General features: G+C 52.0%; 1 protein-coding gene across 6 annotated transcripts in view; it reads left to right on the top strand.

Moving 5' to 3' along the window:
* PDZD2 (PDZ domain containing 2) overlaps window positions 1-20,599 on the top strand; it is a 358,446-nt gene extending 337,847 nt beyond the window's left edge. For all 6 annotated transcript variants that reach the window (XM_077896342.1, XM_077896341.1, XM_077896343.1 and 3 more), the window contains 7 exons: window positions 817-961; window positions 3,577-7,396; window positions 8,688-8,805; window positions 11,950-12,051; window positions 12,736-12,997; window positions 16,028-16,162; window positions 17,626-20,599. In XM_077896342.1, coding sequence (XP_077752468.1) covers window positions 817-961; window positions 3,577-7,396; window positions 8,688-8,805; window positions 11,950-12,051; window positions 12,736-12,997; window positions 16,028-16,162; window positions 17,626-17,819 — 4,776 coding nt within the window. In that variant the 3' untranslated portion in view covers window positions 17,820-20,599. The remainder of the gene's footprint in view (window positions 1-816; window positions 962-3,576; window positions 7,397-8,687; window positions 8,806-11,949; window positions 12,052-12,735; window positions 12,998-16,027; window positions 16,163-17,625) is intronic.
* Window positions 20,600-20,819: the final 220 nt, after the last annotated feature.

Below are 20,819 nucleotides of genomic sequence, written 5' to 3'. Positions count from 1 at the left end.
CGTACCCCTTATACAATAACCCCCCATTCCCCTCCCAGCAGCCCCTAGAAGCCACCCCTCTACTGTCATATCTCTGGTGACGACTCTCAGTACCTCATATAAATGAAATCAGATAGTATTTGTCTTCTCGTGCCTGGCTTATTTCACTTCACATAATGTCCTCAAGGTTCATCCCTACCGTAGCATGTGTCAGAATTTCCTTCCTCTTTAAGGCTGAGTAATATTCCACGGTGTGTCTGTTGCGTATTTTGCTCAGCCATTCATGTATCAATGGTGACTTGAACTGCTTCCATATTTTAGCTATTGCGAATAGCGCTGCTATAAACGTGGGAGTACGCAGATCTCTTAGAGAACCTGCTTTCACTTCCTCTGGGTATATACCCAGAAGTGTGATATCTGGATCATATGCTATTTCTATTTTTATTTTTTTGAGGATACTCTATAGTGTTTTCCAGAGTGGCTGTACCATTTCCCATTCCCGCCAGCAAGTTTCCAGTTTCTCTGTATCTTCGCCAACACCTGTTATTTCTGTTTTGGATCATAGCCACCTTTGTGGGGGTGACAGGACGTCTCCGTGTGATTCTGATTCGCATTTCCCCGATCACCCTCATTTCAAAGTTGAGAAAACTGAAGCTTAGGAAGAGTGACAAGACCGTGCAATTTCTAGAGGATCTGACACCCAGGGTCCAGATCTTGTGGCTCCTAGGCGAGGGCTTCCCTGAAGTTCCCCAAAGCAGCTCTTCCGCGTGTGTGCTGTCTTAGAGGACAGAAAACCTGAAAGCTGCCGACAGTCACTTGTGCTTGTCGTTGTGCCAGGAATCCCTGGGGAAGCTGACCGTCCAGGAGGGGCATGTCCCTGCCACCTGGGGGCCAGCCAGTGCCCCGCCGCACCCAGATGCCGGCCACTGCACAGAGAACCTGCTCGGAGCTACACCAGAGCCAGGGCAACAACCTGGGACAGGTAAGATGATTTTATTGCTTGTTAAGCGTCAAGATGGGAGGGCCGAAGTTTACCCTAAGAAAAATGTTACATGTGGAGAACTTTGAGGGGGGAAAAACCTTACACAGATGAATGATTTTTACAAGCTGCCTGCATTTCACAACTTGACTAGATCATGGTGCCTAAGCTGAGTTTTCATTCCACATCAGGCTGTGCCCATTTCAGCCGGCCGATGCCCTTTACCTACTTCGTGATGGGTACTTGAATGAATGAGACATGAGATGACACAGAGGAGGTCCCGCCCTTCAGAATTTCACCACTTGGCTCGCGTGAAATCAAATGCACCGAGAAATATTTTTTACCTCCTGCATCCGCAGAATATGTTTGAGCAGCGTGCTGAGGTCAACGAGATGCTCCTGGCCTGCATGGCTGGCGCTGGCCCTGGCAGGCCGTCCTGAGCACTAGTGCGTCTGTCTCGGCACCTCTGCGACCCCGTCTAGCTAAGAAACTGCACCGATGTCCCCTGTGTCCTTCTGCACCGCCACATCGTTTGCAGGGCTGCTGGGCCCTCCTCCCCCTCATGGGCTGTAATTGAGTCAACATCCTTTCCATTCTGGGACATTTGGCAGGGGATGGGGTTTACAAGTGAAGGATCTTTTTTTTTGGGGGGGGAGGGTCTTAAGAATGATTTTGTGGTGTTTTAAAAGTGAAGGAAACAATTGTTCTTGTACAAAAACACTCTCAATTAACAGTATATAGAGGCAGACATGCTACTTGTCCATCTCAGTGAATTACAGCATCAAATCCTGCTAAATTCCTTCCTGAAGGATCATTTTGAAAGGTGACATCAGGGAGTGCCTCTATGTCATTTAATCCCCCTCAAAAATGCTTTTAAGTTACACACTTTTCAATGAAGTCAAATTGCTAATAAAATGTTATTTGTTCAGCAAGTGACTCTGAAGCTGAAGAGCAACCTTTTAAGTCCCCTCCTTTTAAGTCTCACTGAGACTTTTCCCCGTGGTTGGCACCAGCAGAAGCAGGAAGGTCATTCTGAAGGGAGCTCAGAAGGTTGAGCAGAGAAGGACAGGAGCCCGTGGATTCACATCTTGGCATGTCCCTTGCCTCCCACGGGGACCCGGGGTTACATACGCTTTCCACGGGTGTCCCGATGGGCCAACCTTGTTGCTGCCAGGTGCTCTCTACACAGAGGTCATGCAGTCAGGGTCTAGATAATGGGCTGGGCTGTGGGGCCGACTTCCCAGGTGACCCCTGGCTATAAACTCTGTGCCCCTGGATCTGTTGCTAACCCACTCTGTGCCTCAGTTCTCCACTGTTCCAGAGCAGATGGTGACAGGACCTACCTCACAGTGTTGGGAGGCAAATTAAGTGCATGAGAAACTCTTAGCACAGTGCTACGTCCTAACAGTTAGTCTTTGTTGACATAGGAACTTCAGGAGAGGAAAGGCATATGCAATTAAGAGGATTCGTGTGGGAGATGTGGAGGGCATATAACACTTGGGGAGACAGTCTCCTCAAAGCAGGTGCTTCCATTGTCACTGTTTCACTGTAACCCAGAATCCTAAGAAAATAGCAAATCTAATGTTCTTTTTGATGCCAGTTTCCCTTGATTATAAGATGCCACGTGCCAGAGGCGGACAGATTAGCCCAAGAGTGTGCAGAGCCCTGTAAGGAGGCACCTCCAGGACAGGGGCTCTCCAGAACCCACCTCATACATGACTTCATTCCCTGCCGTCCCTGCACCGACACCTTTCCCTGCACCCCTCAGACCACATGCTCTTTCCTCCCTGCTTTCATTCCGTTTTCTTCTTCATCATCACTGTGTGGTCACCTCTCCTGCCAGCAGCCCCCTCTGGTCCCCACCCCTCTGTCCAAGCTCCCCAGATAACGGGGCCTTCCATTCCTCCCAGTCCTCCCAGTCCTCTGAACACACTGGAGACACAGCTAAGGCACAGTGCGGACTTGCATCCTTCTGCAGCTCCCATGTGTCTTCCCAAGTTAGCCTCGTCTCTCCTCTCCTGCTCTGAGTCCTGAGTCCCCAGAGGTCAGCACCCGATGGTTTTGTGCTTCACTGTACGGCTCACAACGCGCACCTGAGGCCAAACCTACGATGAGACTAAATCAGGCACCCGAGCCCTCTGCAGAATGAACACAAGAGCTCAGGGACCGCAAAGAACAACAGCGTGACTCCTGAGGCTTTTGCCATCAGGGCAGATGGTGTAAAGAGCCCCGGCTGAAGGATTTCTGGTGTCCCCATCCTTAAAAATAACCGAGAGAGAGAGAGAGAGAGAGAGAGAGAGAGAAGGGCAGAAACCAGGCTTTACCCTGCCCGCCAGTCTCTCTCAGAGCTCCCAGAGCAGGGTGGCATTGTTAGAGGGGAGTGCTCTGTAATTTCAGAGCCAAAAACAGAACAACAAGGAGGCAACATTTAGGCTGTGGAAGGTCTTTCTGAAAAAAAACAAAAAACAAAAATTTGATATTGTTTAGTTTTCCTTTTTTTTTTTTTTTTTTTCTAATTGGGAGTTTCTCTGTTTTCTCACGTTTCCCCCCCTCTGTCACCCCACCTCTCCCCCTCCCTCTCCCCATCACCCCACCTTTCATTTGCATTCTCCCCCCAGGACTGGACGGCCCCCCGGGGCAGAAGGGGGCAGCTCACCCTGACCCCGGCGAGCCCTCGGCGGACACAGGGCACGCCAGGCGGCCTGAGGACCCCGGAAAGCCAGTGTCCCTGGGGGGTTCTGAGTCCGAGGACAGGGGTCAAGCCAGACTCGCCCAGGAGCACGGTTCGTCCCCCGGGAAGACGGCGGCCCCAGAAGCCAGCTCGCCCCGGAGGGCTGCTGCCCACGGGGGAGGACCCGAGGCAGAGGGAGCGTCTCCAGCCAGCACCGTCCTGGCTCGAGGCCTCCTCGCGTCCCAGGAGGACACACAGAGGGTCCCCGGGGACCACAGCAAGGCTCCGCAGACGACGGGAGTCCTCGTCCCTGAAGGCCCCCGGGGCTCGGCTCGGCTGCAGGACGCGGACTCCGTGTCCCAGAGGGCCCCGTGGGCCTGCCCCGCTCCGCCGTCACCTGCCGACAAGGCCGGGGGGGCGTGTGGCGGCGTCTCGGGGCACTGCTGCCCCGGGGCGGGGGGGGGCAGGCCCGTGACGGACATCGACAGACTCCTCAAGGAGCTGGGTGCCGCAGAGCCTCAGACAGGGGACCGGGTGGGTCAAGAGGGACGTTCTCAGGGCCAACCTCCAGCCGGCGCTGGAAGCGGAAGTTCCCGCCCCGCGGAGCCAGGCGGGGGCAACCTGACGCCCGCCCCGAGGAGGGCCTGGGCAGCTGCTGGCCAGCCCCCCCCGCCACCGTGGGCCTCCCAGCCTTCAGTTTTAGATTCCATTAATCCTGACAAACATTTTACTGTGAGCAAAAACTTTTTGAGCAACTACTCTAGAAACTTCAGCAATTTTCACGAGGACAGCCTGTCCCTGTCGGGCCTGGGTGACAGCACAGAGCCGTCTCTCTCATCCATGTACGGCGATGCGGAGGACTCATCCTCTGACCCCGAATCCCTCACTGACGCCCCACGAGCTGCCACCAGGGACAACTGGTCACCTCCTCGTTCTCGCAGGGCTTCTCACAAGGAGGATACTACAGAGTCAGAGGAGGAGCAAATTGAGATTTGCTCTACAAATGGTTCCCCCAATCCGCCCTCAGCTACTGCCCATGCCCCTGCCCCTGCCCAGGCTGCACCCTGCCCTGTGCTGGCCAAGGTCCTGCCGTTAAAGCACAGTGCTCTGAGTCAAGTGGTAGGAAATCCGTGTGAGAGGGCGTCCTTTGTGCCAGGAACCTCACGCCTTTCAATCCCAAACGCTTCCCAGCCATTCTCTGTCTTGGATGTCAGCTCTCAGGAGCACGAACGCCATGCAGACAGGATAGCCCAGAACCCCGGGCCCTCGTGTGAAGAAATCGTGGAAGCCACCGGCGCTAGCTCAGCTGTGGAGAGCAGCCAGCCTCCTAAAACCGCCAGGCGTGTTCACAACCTTACCGTCACTCTCAGCAATCTGAACGTGGTAAATGGTCTAGAACACGAATTGCTGGGTAACGAAATCCCGCATAAAACACAAGAGACAACTGTCAGTGCAACTGAAAGCCGGTCCCCCTTCAGTGGGGATGTCCCCAAGAATGGGGAGTCTCTTTTGGCCAATCTGCACATCTCCGAAAGTGAAGACCTGGATGATTTGCTACAGAAACCAAAAATGACCTCCAGGAGGCCCATCATGGCCTGGTTTAAAGAAATAAATAAAAATAACCATGGTACGCATTCCCAGGGCAAAACTGAAAAGGAGCAACCCGTGGTGCCCGCCAGAAGCCCCGACTCCAAAGGTCAGGTGTCGGGCTCCAGCCACAGAAAGGGGGTTGCTGGGCCTCAGAGCCCTCTTCAGCCAAAAGTGAGCCTGGAAAATAAAGACCCACCTAAAAAAGGTGCAGTGGAAACACTTGTGAGTAACGGCCAGAAACCCAAATCCGGTCCTAAGCTGAAGAGACTGAGCATCAAAAGCAAAAGCAAAGCCAGTTCGGAGGCCCCTGCGGCCAATATGGCCAAGGCTGGGGGGGCGGACCCCAGGAAACCCCTCATTTCACCCCAGGCCTCCCACAGAATGCTCTCCAAGGCAGTGGCCCACCGGGTCCACGCGCCTGAGCACCTGGAGCCCGGCCAGGACGGCCCGGCCTCCCCGCGGCCTCCTCCGAGCGGGCCGGAGAGCGGGCCGCCCGCCACCCCGGGCTCGCCCAAGGCCCCCGCGGCCGAAACGGGCGCCTGGGCCTTCGCGGTCCCCCAGGCCGCCGCCAAGGCCCTCCCTGAGCAAGGCGCGTGCGGCAGATGGCATGCGGCCGCCCGCCCGGAGCCCGACCCAGCGTGCCCCGCCTGCGGCCCCGAGAGCAGGCCGCCCCCTGCAGCCCCGGGGGGCCGCGTGGCCTGCGGCCCGATGGATCCAGCGCCAGCCGCCGCCCAGCCCGGGCCGCCGAGCGACAGAGGCAGCAGAGTCCTCGCCGCCGGTCCCCGCGAGCCCCTCGAAAGAACCCACCAGCTGAAAATAGTTGACATTTCCTCTGAGAGGATGCCCAAGGCGGCCTGTGGCGACAAGGCCGCGGGGAGGGACCGGCTGGGAGGGCTCTTGGCCCAGGGCGAAGCCAGACCCTGTCAGCCGTCAGGGGAGCCGGCGCCCAGGCGTCCCTCGTCACTCCCGCCCCGCGCCTCCCAGCTGGAGCAGGACACCCCGCGGCCCTGCGGCGCCCCGAAGCCCTGCGACTCCCCCCGGGCCAGGTGGGGCCAGGCGCCCGGCTCCCCGGGGCCGCCCAGGGGGGGCGCGGCCGCGGGCCCGGCCAGGCCGGCCACCAGGACCTACTCCATGCCAGCCCAGTTTGCCAGCCACTTCGGACGGGAGGCGCAGGCCAGCGGCGGGGGCCCCCCCGAGGCCCGGGCGTCCCGAGGCGGGGTGCTCGGCCTGGCCGACGGGCAGGGCGTCTACAGCGTGAAGCCCCTTCTGGAGACCTCGAGGACCCTCCCGGCCACGGACGGCGCGGCCGCCCTCTCGGTGCAGGAAAGCAGCTGCCAGGTCACAGACAAAATCAAAGTGACCAGGAGACATTACCACTCGGAGCAGAACTACGAATCTACCTCATTTTTCTCTGTGAAGCAGAGGATCAAGTCTTTCGAGAACCTGGCCAACTCCGACCGGCTGGTGGCCAAGTCCGGCGCGGCCCCGTTTCTGTCGGCAGGCGGCAAGCCCCCCGTCGGGAGGCGGTCGTCGGGCAGCAGCGCTTCGGGGAGCCTCGGCCACCCTGGCGACCCGACGGCGAGGTCGCTGCGACGCAGCCTGAGCTCCTGCAGCGAAAGCCCCAGCGAGGCGGGCGCCCTGGGGCCGCAGCTGACCAAGTCCCCGTCCAGCACGGCGCTCACGGTGCCCCGGCCGCACGCAGCGGCCGCCGGGGACCAGGGCCCCGACCCGGACCCGGACCCGGACCCGAAGGGATGGCTCGGGCCCCCCGGCCCCCCCGGCTCCCCCGGCCCGGCTGCCCCCGCAGCCTCACCCGCCAAGAGGGGCAAGTCGGCGGGCCGCCGCGCGCAGCCCTCGGCCCTGTCCCGCTCCAAGCTGCAGGAGCTGAGAGCCCTGAGCATGCCCGACCTGGACAAGCTGCGCAGCGAGGACTTCCGCGCGGGGCCCGCCGCCGTGCTCTTCAGGACCGAGCTGGAGATCGTCCCCAGGAGGCCGCCGGCCTCTGCCGCCGGAGGCCTCAACGGGCCCACTGCCCTCTCGTGCCCCGTGCGGCCGGCGGCCGGGGCCTGTCCCGCGGGGAGCGGCCCTAAGGCCGCGGAGCCCGGGGCCCCCAGCTCGGCCCACCTCGTGGGTGAAGCCACCCGGGATCTGCCTTCTGGAAAAGGCTGGTCAGTTAAGTAAGTATCTGCCTGTCCCCTTTTATTCGAACAAACTTTTTTTTTTTTTTTTTTTTTTTTTTAAGAATTACAAACCAGCTTTAGATTTATAGAAAAGTTGCAGAGAGAGTGTGGAGAGCTCCCCTGTACCCCTTGCCCAGCCCCTCCCGATGCTGACACCTTCCCTAATCCTGGGTCAAAAGAATCCTGGGAATCCTGGATTGCCAAAAATCCAATCCTGGCAAAAGAAACTAATAATGCAGGAAGAACCCAGAGAGCTAAACTGCAGGCTTCATCAGATTTCACCGACCAAACTTCACTACCGTCCCTTTCCTCTTCCAGGATCGCGCATGACATTGAGCCCCCTTGGTTTTTAATATCAGTACTAGAAAATAGTAGGGTCTGCAGGAGGGTGTTTCTGCCAGAATGTTGCTCTACAGAGAAGCCTTGATGGGACGGGGCGCTTAAGAGCAGCCACCATCAGACATGAGAGCGGACAGGGCAGGCCACACCTCAGTTTGGGACAGTCGGGGCCTTCGAAGGTGACCAGAATTACCATAAGAAAATTTCTAATGTATCTTAAAGGGTATTTTTTCATGTCACATTTTCTGTTGAGGGCAGCCCGGGTGGCTCAGCGGTTTAGCGCCACCTTCAGCCCAGGGTGTGGTCCTGGGGTCGCAGGATCGAGTCCCCGTATCAGGCTCCCTGCATGAGGCCTGCTTCTCCCTCTGCCTGTGTCTCTGCCTCTCTCTGTGTGTCTGTCATGAATTAATAAATAAAATCTTTTAAAAATTAAAAAAATAAAATAATTTAAGAAAAGAAATTTTCTGTTGAGCTCCGGGATTGGTTCCTTCACATCCGAGGGATCCCAGAAGCCAGTCACTCCCAGTGCTGCTGGCAGTGAATGAAGTTCCTGTTCAGCACTCAGGATTCTTCCCGTAGTTTATTGTTTGTTTGTTTTTTGTTTTTTGTTTTTAAGATTTATCTATTTATTCATGACAGGCACAGAGAGAGAGAGGGGCAGAGACACAGGCAGAGGGAGAAGCCCGCTCCATGCAGGGAGCCCGATGTGGGACTCGATCCCCCGTCTCCAGGATCGAGGCCTGGGCCAAAGGTGGCGCCAAACCGCTGGGCCACCGGGGCTGGCCTCTTCCCCTAGTTTGAGTGGAGAGTTACGCTGACCAAAATACAGCCTGACAATCAGAAAATGCCTGCAGTTTGGTGGAAAGGAGAGATCATTTTAAACACGTCCTTATGAAATGGAAAAATGGCCTTTTTCTTTAATGTTCTTCAACCATATTTCTGTCTTTAGTCTGGATCAACTTCTCGTCTCCGCGGGGGACCAGCAAAGACTGCAGTCTGTCTTATCATCGGTGGGGTCAAAGTCCACCGTCCTAACTCTCATTCAGGAAGCGAGAGCACAATCAGAGGTGAGTGAACCGGGACAAGCCAGGGTCAGGCAGCGGCGGGGGCGTGTGGCCAGGTGGGGGCCCCCGGCGCCCCAAGAGCCCAGGATTGCTCTGCCCTGTCCGTCCGTGCAGGCAGGTCTGCCGCAGGGTCTGACTTCCCACTCACTTGCGGCTTGCTCCTCAAGCTGCACCCCGTCCTGAAGTTCAGGGGCCAGATCTGTGCAGCTGCTGTTTTCTTTCCCCACTGGTGACTGGTTACCATCCTCCTGACCCCCCACACCCGGGTTGTCTGCCCGGGGCCCTCAGAACCCAGCTAGGCAGCTTGGAAATGCGAGGGAATGGCCACAAGCAGGTCTCCCTGCGCCTAGGTGGACGTTAACTACTTGTCAAGGGAGCCACCTGCTGGGGAAACGGGTTAGCGTCTGCGTGGCCCTACCTGGGCCCCCGTGTAAGAGCCTCTGAAGCCTGGGGTTCAAGACAATGTGGCTAAAGGGTCCTTCAATAAATTGGAGGTGACGGTAAACAACAACAAAAGAAGCCGTGGGTTCATATCTAGAATACGTCTCTGAAGAATAACGTTAATTTCCCAGGACGGCCCACAGAGATTTGAACCCCTAATAAATGAATATTTCTATTTAGAGGCAAAAAGCAAATATGAACAATTTTTCTCGACGGGTAATACGCCTGGGTCACTGACAGATCCGAGAACACTGTTCCGGAAATTCTAACATTACCCAGAGGGGCTGTGACGTTGGCATCTCCTGGGGAGTGAACCAGGATGGACAGGGGACCGGTCGCCCTTAGCCCGGGCCCGCTCTGGTCCTCAGCCTACTGGTTTGGGTCTGCACAGTTCACCTTCAGACGTCCAGCATTTTTCACTTTCAGTAAAAGGGACTATGCTGTCATTTCCCTTCTTCCTTCGACTTGTGACAGTAAGTACGTGGCTCCTGCACGCAAGTCCTGTCCTGGCGTTTCCAGTCACGGTGGCACGGTGGGATCACGCTCTGCCGGGTCCCTTTACCTCCAGACATTCTGCAGCTTGAGATAAAGCGTAGAAGGAGAAAAGGAGAAAGTCTCAACCAACCTCACAGATGAGATTCACACATTTTCATGAACCACAAACAAAATGGGAGACTCTGTGTGTAGACAGGAAGGGGACAGAGCTCCTCCCCAGAGTGGGGGCACAACCTGGGGCCTCCCACCTCCCTCGCTCCAGTCCCACACTCACCACCAGACAAGAACTGTGGTTTCACGTGGAAGGGCCTTCCTACCTGGATCAGAAGGCGGCTTTCCCCCTTCCTTTCCTGCAGCCTTCAGTTGCTCTTTGATTGAGTATGGTTTTGTGGGTGCCAAAAGCAGGACTGCACACGATTCCCCCGTGGCTTACTGTAGGGGAGACCGTAAGTGATCGGAGGCCAAAAACAAGCCCTGGTCCTCTGGCCCCAACACATGCAAACCTTGGGGAGCTCTTGGTGGTGGGTGTCGCTTCCCTGATGCTGTGCTAAGCTGCTTAGAGGCCAGATTTGGCCTCACAGCTCCTAGGACACTTGTATCCTCAAATGCAACCAGGAAAAAAATTTTGAGTAGTTAAAATTGGGGTATTATGTCCTAGAATGCAAGAGAATCCCATTTTCAAATGTTCCCTATTTTGGGATCAAACATTACCTCCCAGAAGCTACACAGAAGTCAGGTACCAGAACCCACGCTCCCATTTTCATGGAGAGAGCCTTGTCGTCCTCATCCTCTCCACTGAGTGGTGTCTGAGCGGGTGAACGGCAGGACTCGCTCGTAAAGTCAAAATCCCCCCAGAGGTCTGCCCAATATTCTAGTGTCAACGTATGGAGATTTGGTTTGAATGAACTTCTTTAGGGAGGTGTAAATGCACAGGGGTTACCCTTTAGGACCCACAAATAGGACTAAAGTGACTTTTAAATATTGGCTTCCTTCCCCAGCGTAATATGGAGCTGGTTCTCTCTTTCAATGTTTTCACTCTCTCGCCAAAGCAACCTTTAAGCATTATTGTTCAATTCTTTTTCTGTTGCTGGGTTGAGAACACCTTGAATTGATAGATTATAAATCACTTCATGGGGGCCCTAGCAATGCAGATCTTTAAAATGTTGCTAAATCACATATACAGCATGTGGGCAAAGGAAGTCAAAATTCAGATTAATTAGCCCAGCTTCAATTATTTTAAAATGTTTTATTTCAAGGTATCTTTTGTTTGATGCTTGAAACATAGGGCAGTCTTCTGTTACTTAACCCTAGGACACGACTAGGAATGTTCTAGTCTCAATACAGGTTGACAGTTTTAAAGTTCTTTATGTTTTTTTTTTTAAACATACTTTGTATTTTATCACCACCACTTCATTCCCTGCACCTGGAATCCAATGAACTGAACATGGCAGGAGGGGGACATAACCAATGGCCTCAGTGGGCTCTCATCCTGTGGCAAACATCTCTCTGCTGCTGTTGATACTGGCTTGGCTAAACTGTAGACTTCAACAGTAGAATAAAGAAGCCCCTTCATGATCACATTATGTGCTCTGATCAGATTTGGGAAGACACAATCTGGTGCCTCGTATAGCTCCTACGTTTGTCCCCTGCCCCTGCCTCATCCTGGTCCGTGTCCACCCTGCCAGCAGTTCCATAGCTACAGGATAGACCCTCAAAACTGGGGCACACTCTATGTCAGCACCACCCAGGAGGGGTGCACGATGGTTGGGAAGAGACTCCTCCGATTCCAATATGGTGGGAAAACTCTAGAATAACCACTGGGGTTCATGGCGACCAGCTCTGCAGCACTGCAAGAGGACTCACATCAGAGCTTCCTAGCTCTTGGCACAAGGAACGTGCAGCTGACTCTTGAACAACACAGCTCCACTGATGCACGAGGTTCTACGGCACTATAAACGCGCCCTCTTCCTTAGGATTCTCTTAATCACATTCTTTTTCTCTAGCTTTAGGAATAGAGTCTACAACACAACATAGAAAAGATGTGTTAGCCAACTGTTCGTGTCATAAGTAAGGCTTCCAGTCAACGGCAGGTTATTAGTAGTTAAGTTTTAGGGACAAAATTATATGCAGATCTGACGGCGCAGAGGTCGGTGAGCCAACCCCCGTGCTATTCAGCGGCCAACTGTACTTTTTTCTGTTTCTTTTCACTAGAACAAAGAAGATGTTTGCTTCATCGTCTTGAATAAAAAAGAAGGCTCAGGTCTGGGATTCACTGTGGCAGGAGGGACAGACGTGGAGCCAAAATCAATTGTGGTAAGTGACAAAGTCAAGATGCTCTCACGAAAGCCACTCCCAAAGCAGCCTCACGTGTGATCAGGACAAAATTCAGGTCAACGAGTTCAAAGAATGCTGGTGTTTGTTTCCCCCAACAGGACAAAAATGGAAAAGTGGGGAAAGTCATACATAATCTAGTCATTGGCAGAGATGCACATTTTTACCACAGAGCTGACTGACGCACAGACCAAGCGACCTAGTCGATGCCAATACACAGAAGCACACTTTTCTGTGGTAGCCTCATATTCACCTGAACACTTTATTGAAGCACTAGAGAAACACTAGGATCAACCAAACCTACGTGCACTTCTGAAATTACTTCCCCCTCAAGAACAACCTAAAATTTTAGATCACGCAAAGGCCTTTGAGATCATTAGGGAGGCCACCGTCATGAGACAAGACCAGGTCCTGTTTGGTTTTGTATTCTTATTGCCCCACGGAGCACCAGGCACATATTAGACGCCAGCAAGAAGTTGAGGAAGAAATGTAGTCAGATGCTGACACTGACGTTTCTAATTCCATCTCTCAGGCTTTCAGTAAACCATATTCGTATGATTTGAAAAACTGCCATTAGAAAGTTCCTCGACTAGAGATTTGCAGCTGCCCTTTTGCTTTTCCTGGAGGTTATAAGTGACTCTGGTGTTTGTCTTCGCCTCACCTCAGGTGCACAGGGTGTGTTCTCAGGGGGCTGCTTCTCAGGAAGGGACTGTGAACCGAGGGGATTTCCTTCTGTCCGTCAATGGTGCCTCGCTGGCTGGCTTAGCCCACGGGGATGTCCTAAAGATCCTGCACCAAGCACAGCTGCACAGAGACGTTCTCGTAGTCATCAAGAGAGGGAACGATCAGCCCGGATCCTCCAGTAGGCAGGATGCCAACGGGAAGGGCTCGTTCTCCAGAAAGACCAGCCCCTTGGAGCCTGGTATAGGTAAGATAGCCGTTTACTCCCCAGCAGGGTATGAGCAGCTGAAAGAGTAGCTTCTGGTTGAACACAAAGGAATATAACTACTGTCATCTGGGTCAGAGGAATAAAATGCAGGGGCACCTGGGTGGCTTGGTTAAGCGTCTCTTGATTTCAACTCAGGTTGTGATCTCAGGGTTGTGAGATTGAGCCCCATGTCAGGCTCCACACTGAGCTTGGAGCCTGCTTGAGATTCTCTCTCTCCCCCTATTCCCCCTGGCCCCGCCCCAAACCTTCTCTCTCCCTCAAAAAAAAAAAAAAAAAAGAAGAAGAAGAAGTAGAAGGAAGAAGGAAGAAGGAAGAAGAAGAAGAAGAGGAGGAAGAGGAGGAAGAAAGAAGAAAGAAGAAATAATAAGAAATCAAATGTGGTGAAGTCTAATGTTTGTGGATGCTTCTTGAAAAAGCAGTGTTCCAAGTAAGTTAGAAACCACCACCCCCAGCAGTTAAAGCCATACCGTTGAAGATTTTAAACAACTGCTTGACAGCTTCTCTACATGTGCTAAGAAGGAAGCCCTTTCACGTTTACATCTTCTTAGGACTTTAGTGGTCAGTCAGTAAAACACGGAACTCTTGTGATGAGGGGAATCATGTAGAGTGTGTAGAAAGAAGTTCCAGAACTGAAATTTGTCCTTGGAAACCATCAGAGTTTCTAGTCTTTCCTGTTTTAGAAAAACCTAAGGAAATGGGGGGAGAGGCACAAATGCTTAAAAATAGAGACTGTAGCCTTCGTCAACCAAAAGGAATTTATAAAAAGAGGTTCAGAAGTGGTTTTCCTATGTGCCCTCCGTACTGTCAGCCCAGGGCTCGCTGGGAAGGCATTGGAGGTATTTGCTCGGAACTAAGTACAAGGCTGATTGCGGCCTTCAGAGAACCACTTCCGGCCTCAGTGGTGTCCTCACCTTTGGAGTTCAGGAGCAATGTCTTTAGTCCAGACAGCAAGGAGAACCTGTGGAAGCTCGGGTCAGGGCGCTGCCTTCAGGGGAGGCCTTTGGTTTCTTCTCGACCTCTCTCCCCAGTAAAGTCAAGGGTAGCTGAACTCCTCTCTGTTCACTCGGCTGCGTGGTGGCCTGGGCTGTGTGTGATTGCTTTGCTGAAAATAGCACGCATTTCCACTGAACAAATGGGCAAGTCTTCTTGTCCAGATGCCTCCACGGGCCAAGAGTGTTCTCAGCCTTCTCCTCTGTTGTCTTGCTCTTGCTCTTCTAAAAAACTGAAGCACTTCCTGATATCGGGAAACATCTTCAGTCGTCAGACCTTAGGCTCACCTTTGCTCCACCACTCGCTGTACTTTCAGCAGGATCCTAGAAACTTAGCGTCATAGGAAACCACCTGGGACTTAATCCCGACAGCTTTCAGAGTTCTTAAGACTCAAGAACTCAGCATATGGAAGGTTATCCTGTCATTTATAATCATTAAGTGTTCCTGTGCTACTTCAGAACACATCTGGCCTAAAAAAAAAAAAAAAAAAAGAACACATCTGGCCTTGAACCTGATTCTACAGAGTTACCAACTTGTAGGCACATGCAGGGCTTAAATTTCATTTTTTCACATCTCTATTCCTTACAGTTCCCCTGCCCAGCGCTCCACCCAACCCTTGCAGGTGTCCCTTAATGTGCCCGGAGAGCAGCCCCCATGGGGACTGATGCGGTGGGCTGGATCATCCCTGCGGTGGGCTGGATCACAGGAGAGGCACCTAGGAAGCTTTTTAAGATCCTACTGCCCAGCAAATTCCCCAGCTCAATTAAGTCACAAACCCTGAGGGGTGAGGGCCCCGGGCCTAGCATCACTAGGAGAATCTGGCCAGAGCTGAGGGCCACTGTAATGCGCCTGTTTTCCTGTTTAAGAGCAAGTGAAATCACCTACTGAAAAACCGTTGTTGCTCCTGTTAGCACATCTCCTCCGGCCCACGTGGAACGTGAAGTGATCTTTAAACCACACTAACGGACTGAACCTTATGTTCAAAGGCAGGGATGCTGGCTACCTTGGCCTCAACCCAAAGCGGGCAGGTTACTCTGTGGTCCTTCCCCTGCCCCCCTGCCCCCCGCCCCCGACAACCCAGGGCACCTGTCCACTCACCTCCTTAACGTCCTTCGCTGGTAAAGCGTGCAAATAAGAGAAATAAAAGGCGAGCTGACCGTCTCCACTCAGACCTCAGGGATGGCCCCTAGCCAGGCCGCTCCAAACCAGCACACAGAACAGGTGCCAGCTTGTTGCAGGGCAGGACCCGTTGCCAGGGAAACGTCCCCCCACACCCCTCAGCCTGCGTGGAGAGAGGGCAGCGAAGGCGGCCGGTGTGTGATGAAGACACACGACGGGAGCACGTGTGGCAGCAGGGGGAAGGACGGGAGCTCTGGAATCCGTGCTCACAGGTGTGAGGTGTGGCATTGGCTTTCCAGTGCCAGGCTGCGACACTCGGCGGCCGCCGGCGGGCAGGGGCGGCAGGAAACCCAACTTGACTCTCCGAGCGTGACTTCGCTGGGACACAGCCACAAGGTGTGGGGCTCGCCAAGGGCAGTTTGGCCTCTGCACGTCTCCAGTCCACGCGGGCACGAGAGCCTCCTCCGTGCTGACGGGCCGTGCCTGGGGCCCCTGGGTGGCTCCGTCGGTTGGCGGCCTGACTCTTGCTGTCGGCTCAGGTCCTCGCTCAGGTCCTGATCTGGGGATGCTGGGCTCGAGCCCGGTGTGGAGCCACTTGGGCCCCGCACCCAGTGGGGAGTCTGCTGCTCTCCTCCCCCCTCTGGCACTGCCCACCCCTGCTCATGGGCTTGCACACGCACACCTGCTCGCTTGCTCTCAAATGTTAAAAAAAAAGAGCAAATGGTGCAGGTGCAGCAGGAACACACCCACAAGGTCAGCTCCGAATCTGGGGCACCCATCCCGACGCTGGCTTCAAAGGTAGATGGGACTCAGGGGTGCCAGGGGAACACATCTGGGGGACCGGAGAGGAGGTGATGAGTGACCTTGTCATTGCCATCCTTGCGGATGTCGTCGCTGCAGGGAGAAGCGTACCTTCGCACGACGCGCTGTGTGTGGAAGTGCTGAAGACGTCTGCTGGGCTGGGACTGAGTCTGGACGGAGGAAAGTCCTCAGTGGCTGGAGACGGGCCCCTGTTCATCAAGAGGGTGTACAAAGGTAACGCCAGCAAAGCCAGTGCGCTGGGCCCCGTGCACGACTGCGCCTTCGTTTGGAAAATGTTCTCGTTCTTTCTCACAGGCTGTCCTGTGTGTCAGCCTCCGTGTCTTACACGCAGGAACCCCGCTGCCTGTCAGACAGGTACTATTATCATCACTCCTGGTCCGCGTGCCGCAGGGAATTAAACAGCCCCCAGGTCACCCAGGTATAAGCCTGGCCGAGCAGGCCTTGCCCCCAGGCAGCCCGGCTCCGAGGTCTGCGTCCCGAGCCTCCGTACCCTCCCCCGGACCCGTGTAGCCACAACTGATGTGAACACACACCAGGCGAAGGGGAGGCCGTGAGCACTGCCGGTCAGGGGCATTCACGTGGCTCGGGACCGTATTCGGTTAAAGTTGCAAATACAAGACTTCAGGGAAGTGACGCTGAGAGCAGTGCAGATCGCTGAAGCATGTGGTAGGCACAGGGCTCTTCGTGGACTTGAATAATCGTTTTACGATCTTGGACAGTTCTCCAAAGTCTCTCCAGGATCCTGTGCTGAACAATTAGCTTAGAAGTTTAAGGGGCGGCCTGGGTGGCTCAGCGATTAAGCGCCCACCTTCAGTCCAGGGTGTGATCCTGGGGACCCAGGATCGAGTCCTACCTCGGGCTCCCTGCATGGAGCCTGCTTCTCCCTCTGCCTGTGTCTCTGCCTCTCTCTGTGTCGAATGAATGAATGAATGAATGAATGAATGAATGAAGTATAATTATACTGAGGCACCTGGGGGGCTCAGTCAGGTAAGAGTCCAACTCTTGGTTTCAGCTCAGGACCTTGTCCCAGGGTCATGAGATTGAGCCCAGTGCCAGGCTCCGTGCTCAGCAGGGAATCTGCTTGAAGATTCCCCTCTCTCCACTCTGCCTCTCTCTTCCAGCTCCTGCACGTACCCAGTCATTCTCTAAATAAGTAATCTTTCTTTTTTAAGTGTAATTATACTAATAATATTAGTACATATAAAAATCTGTATATCCTATATGTAAAATACTGTTACATTAGTCATGTTAACAGTATCAGTATGTAATCTGTGTAACACACACACAAACATATAGTCCTAAACTTATTACACAGAAAGCTGTGTAAGTAATCTCCAGTCACTGATTAGCGATCATGGTATACTGGATAGACGTAGAACCTATTTTCCTGCATTTACTGGCCATTTGGATTGTTGATTAAATACACTGAAAATACCTTAGCCTCGCGTCCATTGCTTATGTGTCTTAGGAGGAAGGGGGGGGATTACAGATCTGATTATTTTTATGTAGTTAAATCTTTCAAGAGTATATGCACTGTGTGCCTTAAGAACAATTTCCCTATCCTAAAATATGGGCATATCAGTCAGAGATTTTTCTCATCTAAGTCCTTAGCTTACTTGGAATGTATTCTGAATACCAGGAAAGCCCCGACCATTATTCTGTATTTATCCTCGCAGGTGGAGCAGCTGAGCAAGCTGGAACAATAGAAGCTGGAGATGAAATTCTCGCCATTAATGGGAAGCCCCTGGTGGGGCTCATGCACTTTGATGCCTGGAATATCATGAAGTCTGTCCCAGAGGGGCCTGTGCAGTTGGTAATAAGGAAGCCAGGAATTCTTCCAGAAACAAGCACCAGTAGTGATACTCACTAGCGCTGCTTCTTACTTTTTTTTTTTTTAATTTAACAAGAATCTCCTTTTTCTCAGTTCCCTTACTTTAGCAAATCAGAAGAACTTCTTGAAACACTGGGTTCCTAAAACAACATAGGAACATTGGCACAGGCAAGGATGATAAACACCTCCAAGTTTTTACCTGTATGTGGAGCTGACCTGTTGTGTGCGCGGCGGCAACGGATCTGACCTCTGGGGGCCCTCAACCTGGACCGCGCAGGCCAGGAGGGACCGTTTTGTTCCAGCGCCTGTCCCCTCCTTTTTATGTTTACTGACGGGGAAACAAACGTGGCATGCCCTCTTCATTCGAAACATTTACCTAAGACCTTCGCATCCTTCCTGCCTCCTCTCCCACCGTTCCCAATCCTGGCAGTTCGGGAGCTTAACCAGGTCTGAGGGGCAACACAAATGTCACAAATAAAGGACTACAGTTTTATATGATTTTGTAAGTAAATAAGAGAATGCTTTTAGGCACATTCAGTGGGAGGAGCTGTAGGTCTGTACGTTACCGTGAAAAGAAAATGAGACTTAAGAAAAAGTTATGACCTAACAGTTAGGCTGAGCTCAGGAATTATCCAAAAATGAAAAAGCAAAATACAGAAAGTGATATTTTTTAGTGAGTGTAATAAATGTGCAATGTATGGATGCAGAGTTCAACTCAGCGGATTATTGATCATCATGAAGTGCTGATCGTGATCTAAAAGTGTAAGTCGTAAGGCTATTTTACAGAAATGCAGTTCTGAGAAAGCATACTAAATAGCCATGAACTTTGCTGCTTGGAATGAGCAGAAAGTTCCAGCTCTGAAAGCACCTTGCATCTAGTTTGGAACTTGTCTTGAATAAGTGCTTGAATTCAAGACCAGTCAACACAAGGGTGGGCAGAAATACCATAGTCACCGGGTTTCCATTTCTATATTTTATGCACTCCAAACACTAATTTAAGCTAGATTTTTGGAAATCTTTTTAGCATCCTTGGATTTATAACCATAAGCATTACATTTACAACCCGAAGGGCGGAGCTTAAAAAAAATCATCTTTTAGGGGATTTTTGGTTGGCTGGTTTTCCCCTTTCCCAACAAGCTTATGAAATCTCCCCTCTCCAAGCACTGGCCCGCTCTTCCTGACCTGGGTGTAATGACGGCTCTGCAGTGACTAAAGTGTTTGCGGGTCTTGTTTTCCTGTTTTACAAATTCTTCCTTTTGCCAAAATGGTTTCCCTGCAGAAGACTGTTGTGACTCACACTGCCCGTGCAACTCGTCCCGGCTGCTGTCCCGCCAAAGCAGGACTTCGTAGTAGCTGCTCCCATTCCGTGCACTGTTCCCAGTCACAAAACTGGCTTTTCCCCTCCCTGCTGCACCTCCTTTCCTTCAGTGAAACCTCCGTCAGCTTCATTTACCAAAATGTAAAAAAAAGAAGACAATGGGGAACACGGGTGAGTCACTCTTTCAAGGTAAAGAAGCAGAACTGTGTCGTACACCGTAGATCCCAGGGGGACGCAGACCAGCAGATCACGTCCTGGGAATACGGGTGAGGACGCCGAACCTGCGTGCATGAGGACGCCAAGGTTTCATGCTGGAGACTTCTTTCAATAACCTACAGCTTGGGTCTATGGCTTAGAGAAGAGAACTGAGGTCACTGTATACACAACACCCCCCCCCCCAATCGTGGAGCTGCTTGAGCTGTCACCTGTGTACATTGTTTTTCCGAGTGACTAATCCCTTACAGTAAACCTCCGTAGAGTTGGCCCAAGGGGTCTCTCAGATTAGAATGAAGTATCTGGCTGGTGTGAGCCCAGATTTTTTTTTTTTTTTTAAACAGGTTATACAAAAGAGAATGTAGTACAAGAATTAGCTAGAAAGACCTGATTAATTTAGCTTCTACTTTTCACTACACTTCCAGGTAGGATACCATAGGCAGTCAATGCAAGGTGCATGCTAGATTGTTTTTAAGTCCCTGGGGTCAGTTTTGTGGTTTCTGCTTTCTTGCCTTAATGGTAAGAGAATATTTGCCTCCACTCTTCCAGCTGTGCCTACTAGTAAGAAATTCACAGTCCTCCATGAAGAGACAGGAATTTCTAGAGCAATTTGGAGCAAGGGAACGGTCTCCTTCGGAGAGTCCCTAACCATCATATCTGAAGAGTGCAAGGGTAGACCTTTTGCTCACTAACATATTTTAAAGTCATCATTTCTAGTAGATTTTGCCAGAAGAAGGTTTCCCTGGCCAACAGTTGGAATTTAAGGGAGAAAGCAAAAGGCTAAACTATCTCTGACCCTAAGATAGAAAGCTACTTATTTGTCCTCAGTGTTCAAGGCATGACTAGTATTTCTAATTAGTCTAATTCCCACACTTCCTGAAGTGAGCACTAATGGTATATCATCCTACTAAAACTTTCATTGTTTTGGTTTTCTGATTCATCAGTCATCCACAATAAGCTATGAGGGTAAATATGTGTTATAACAAGTAAATCGTAGTTGCAAGGATATTCTGTGAAGGTTGAAGTAGTTGGGTTTCATTTCTGTCCTCCAAAACACATCTCATTTAATTTTACGGTTGACTTAATTGGCACCACACCTGTTGTATGATATTATACATTATCCTTTATTTATGTAAAATAAAATGCCTTATATATTATTGAAGAGTAAGTGCAATAATATGAAATAGCCTGTACATTTTTAAAATGTTGTCGCCAAGTTATGTAAATCCACATCTCTGTAAACAACCTTTTTTAAGTAATTTTAAAAAAATAAACACTCTGCTTACTACTTGGGTTTTTTTTAATTCTTCCGGTCTACAAAGTAACCTACTATTATCTCACGATAAGAAATGTTTATTATTACCTAAATTATTACATAAATGAGTGAGCGGTCCAAAGGCTACAGAAAATACAACTCTCACAGGGCCACACCGAGGCTCTGGCACAGTCTAAAACCATTCCACCTCTTGAAATCTTAAACATCCCATGCCTTTGCAACTTCCTGACCT

This window comes from Canis aureus, chromosome 4 (genome assembly GCF_053574225.1).
Source record: "Canis aureus isolate CA01 chromosome 4, VMU_Caureus_v.1.0, whole genome shotgun sequence".
Taxonomy (NCBI): Eukaryota; Metazoa; Chordata; class Mammalia; order Carnivora; family Canidae; genus Canis; species Canis aureus.
Note: the sequence above shows the minus strand (reverse complement) of the source record. Positions and strands in the feature narration are given on the sequence as shown.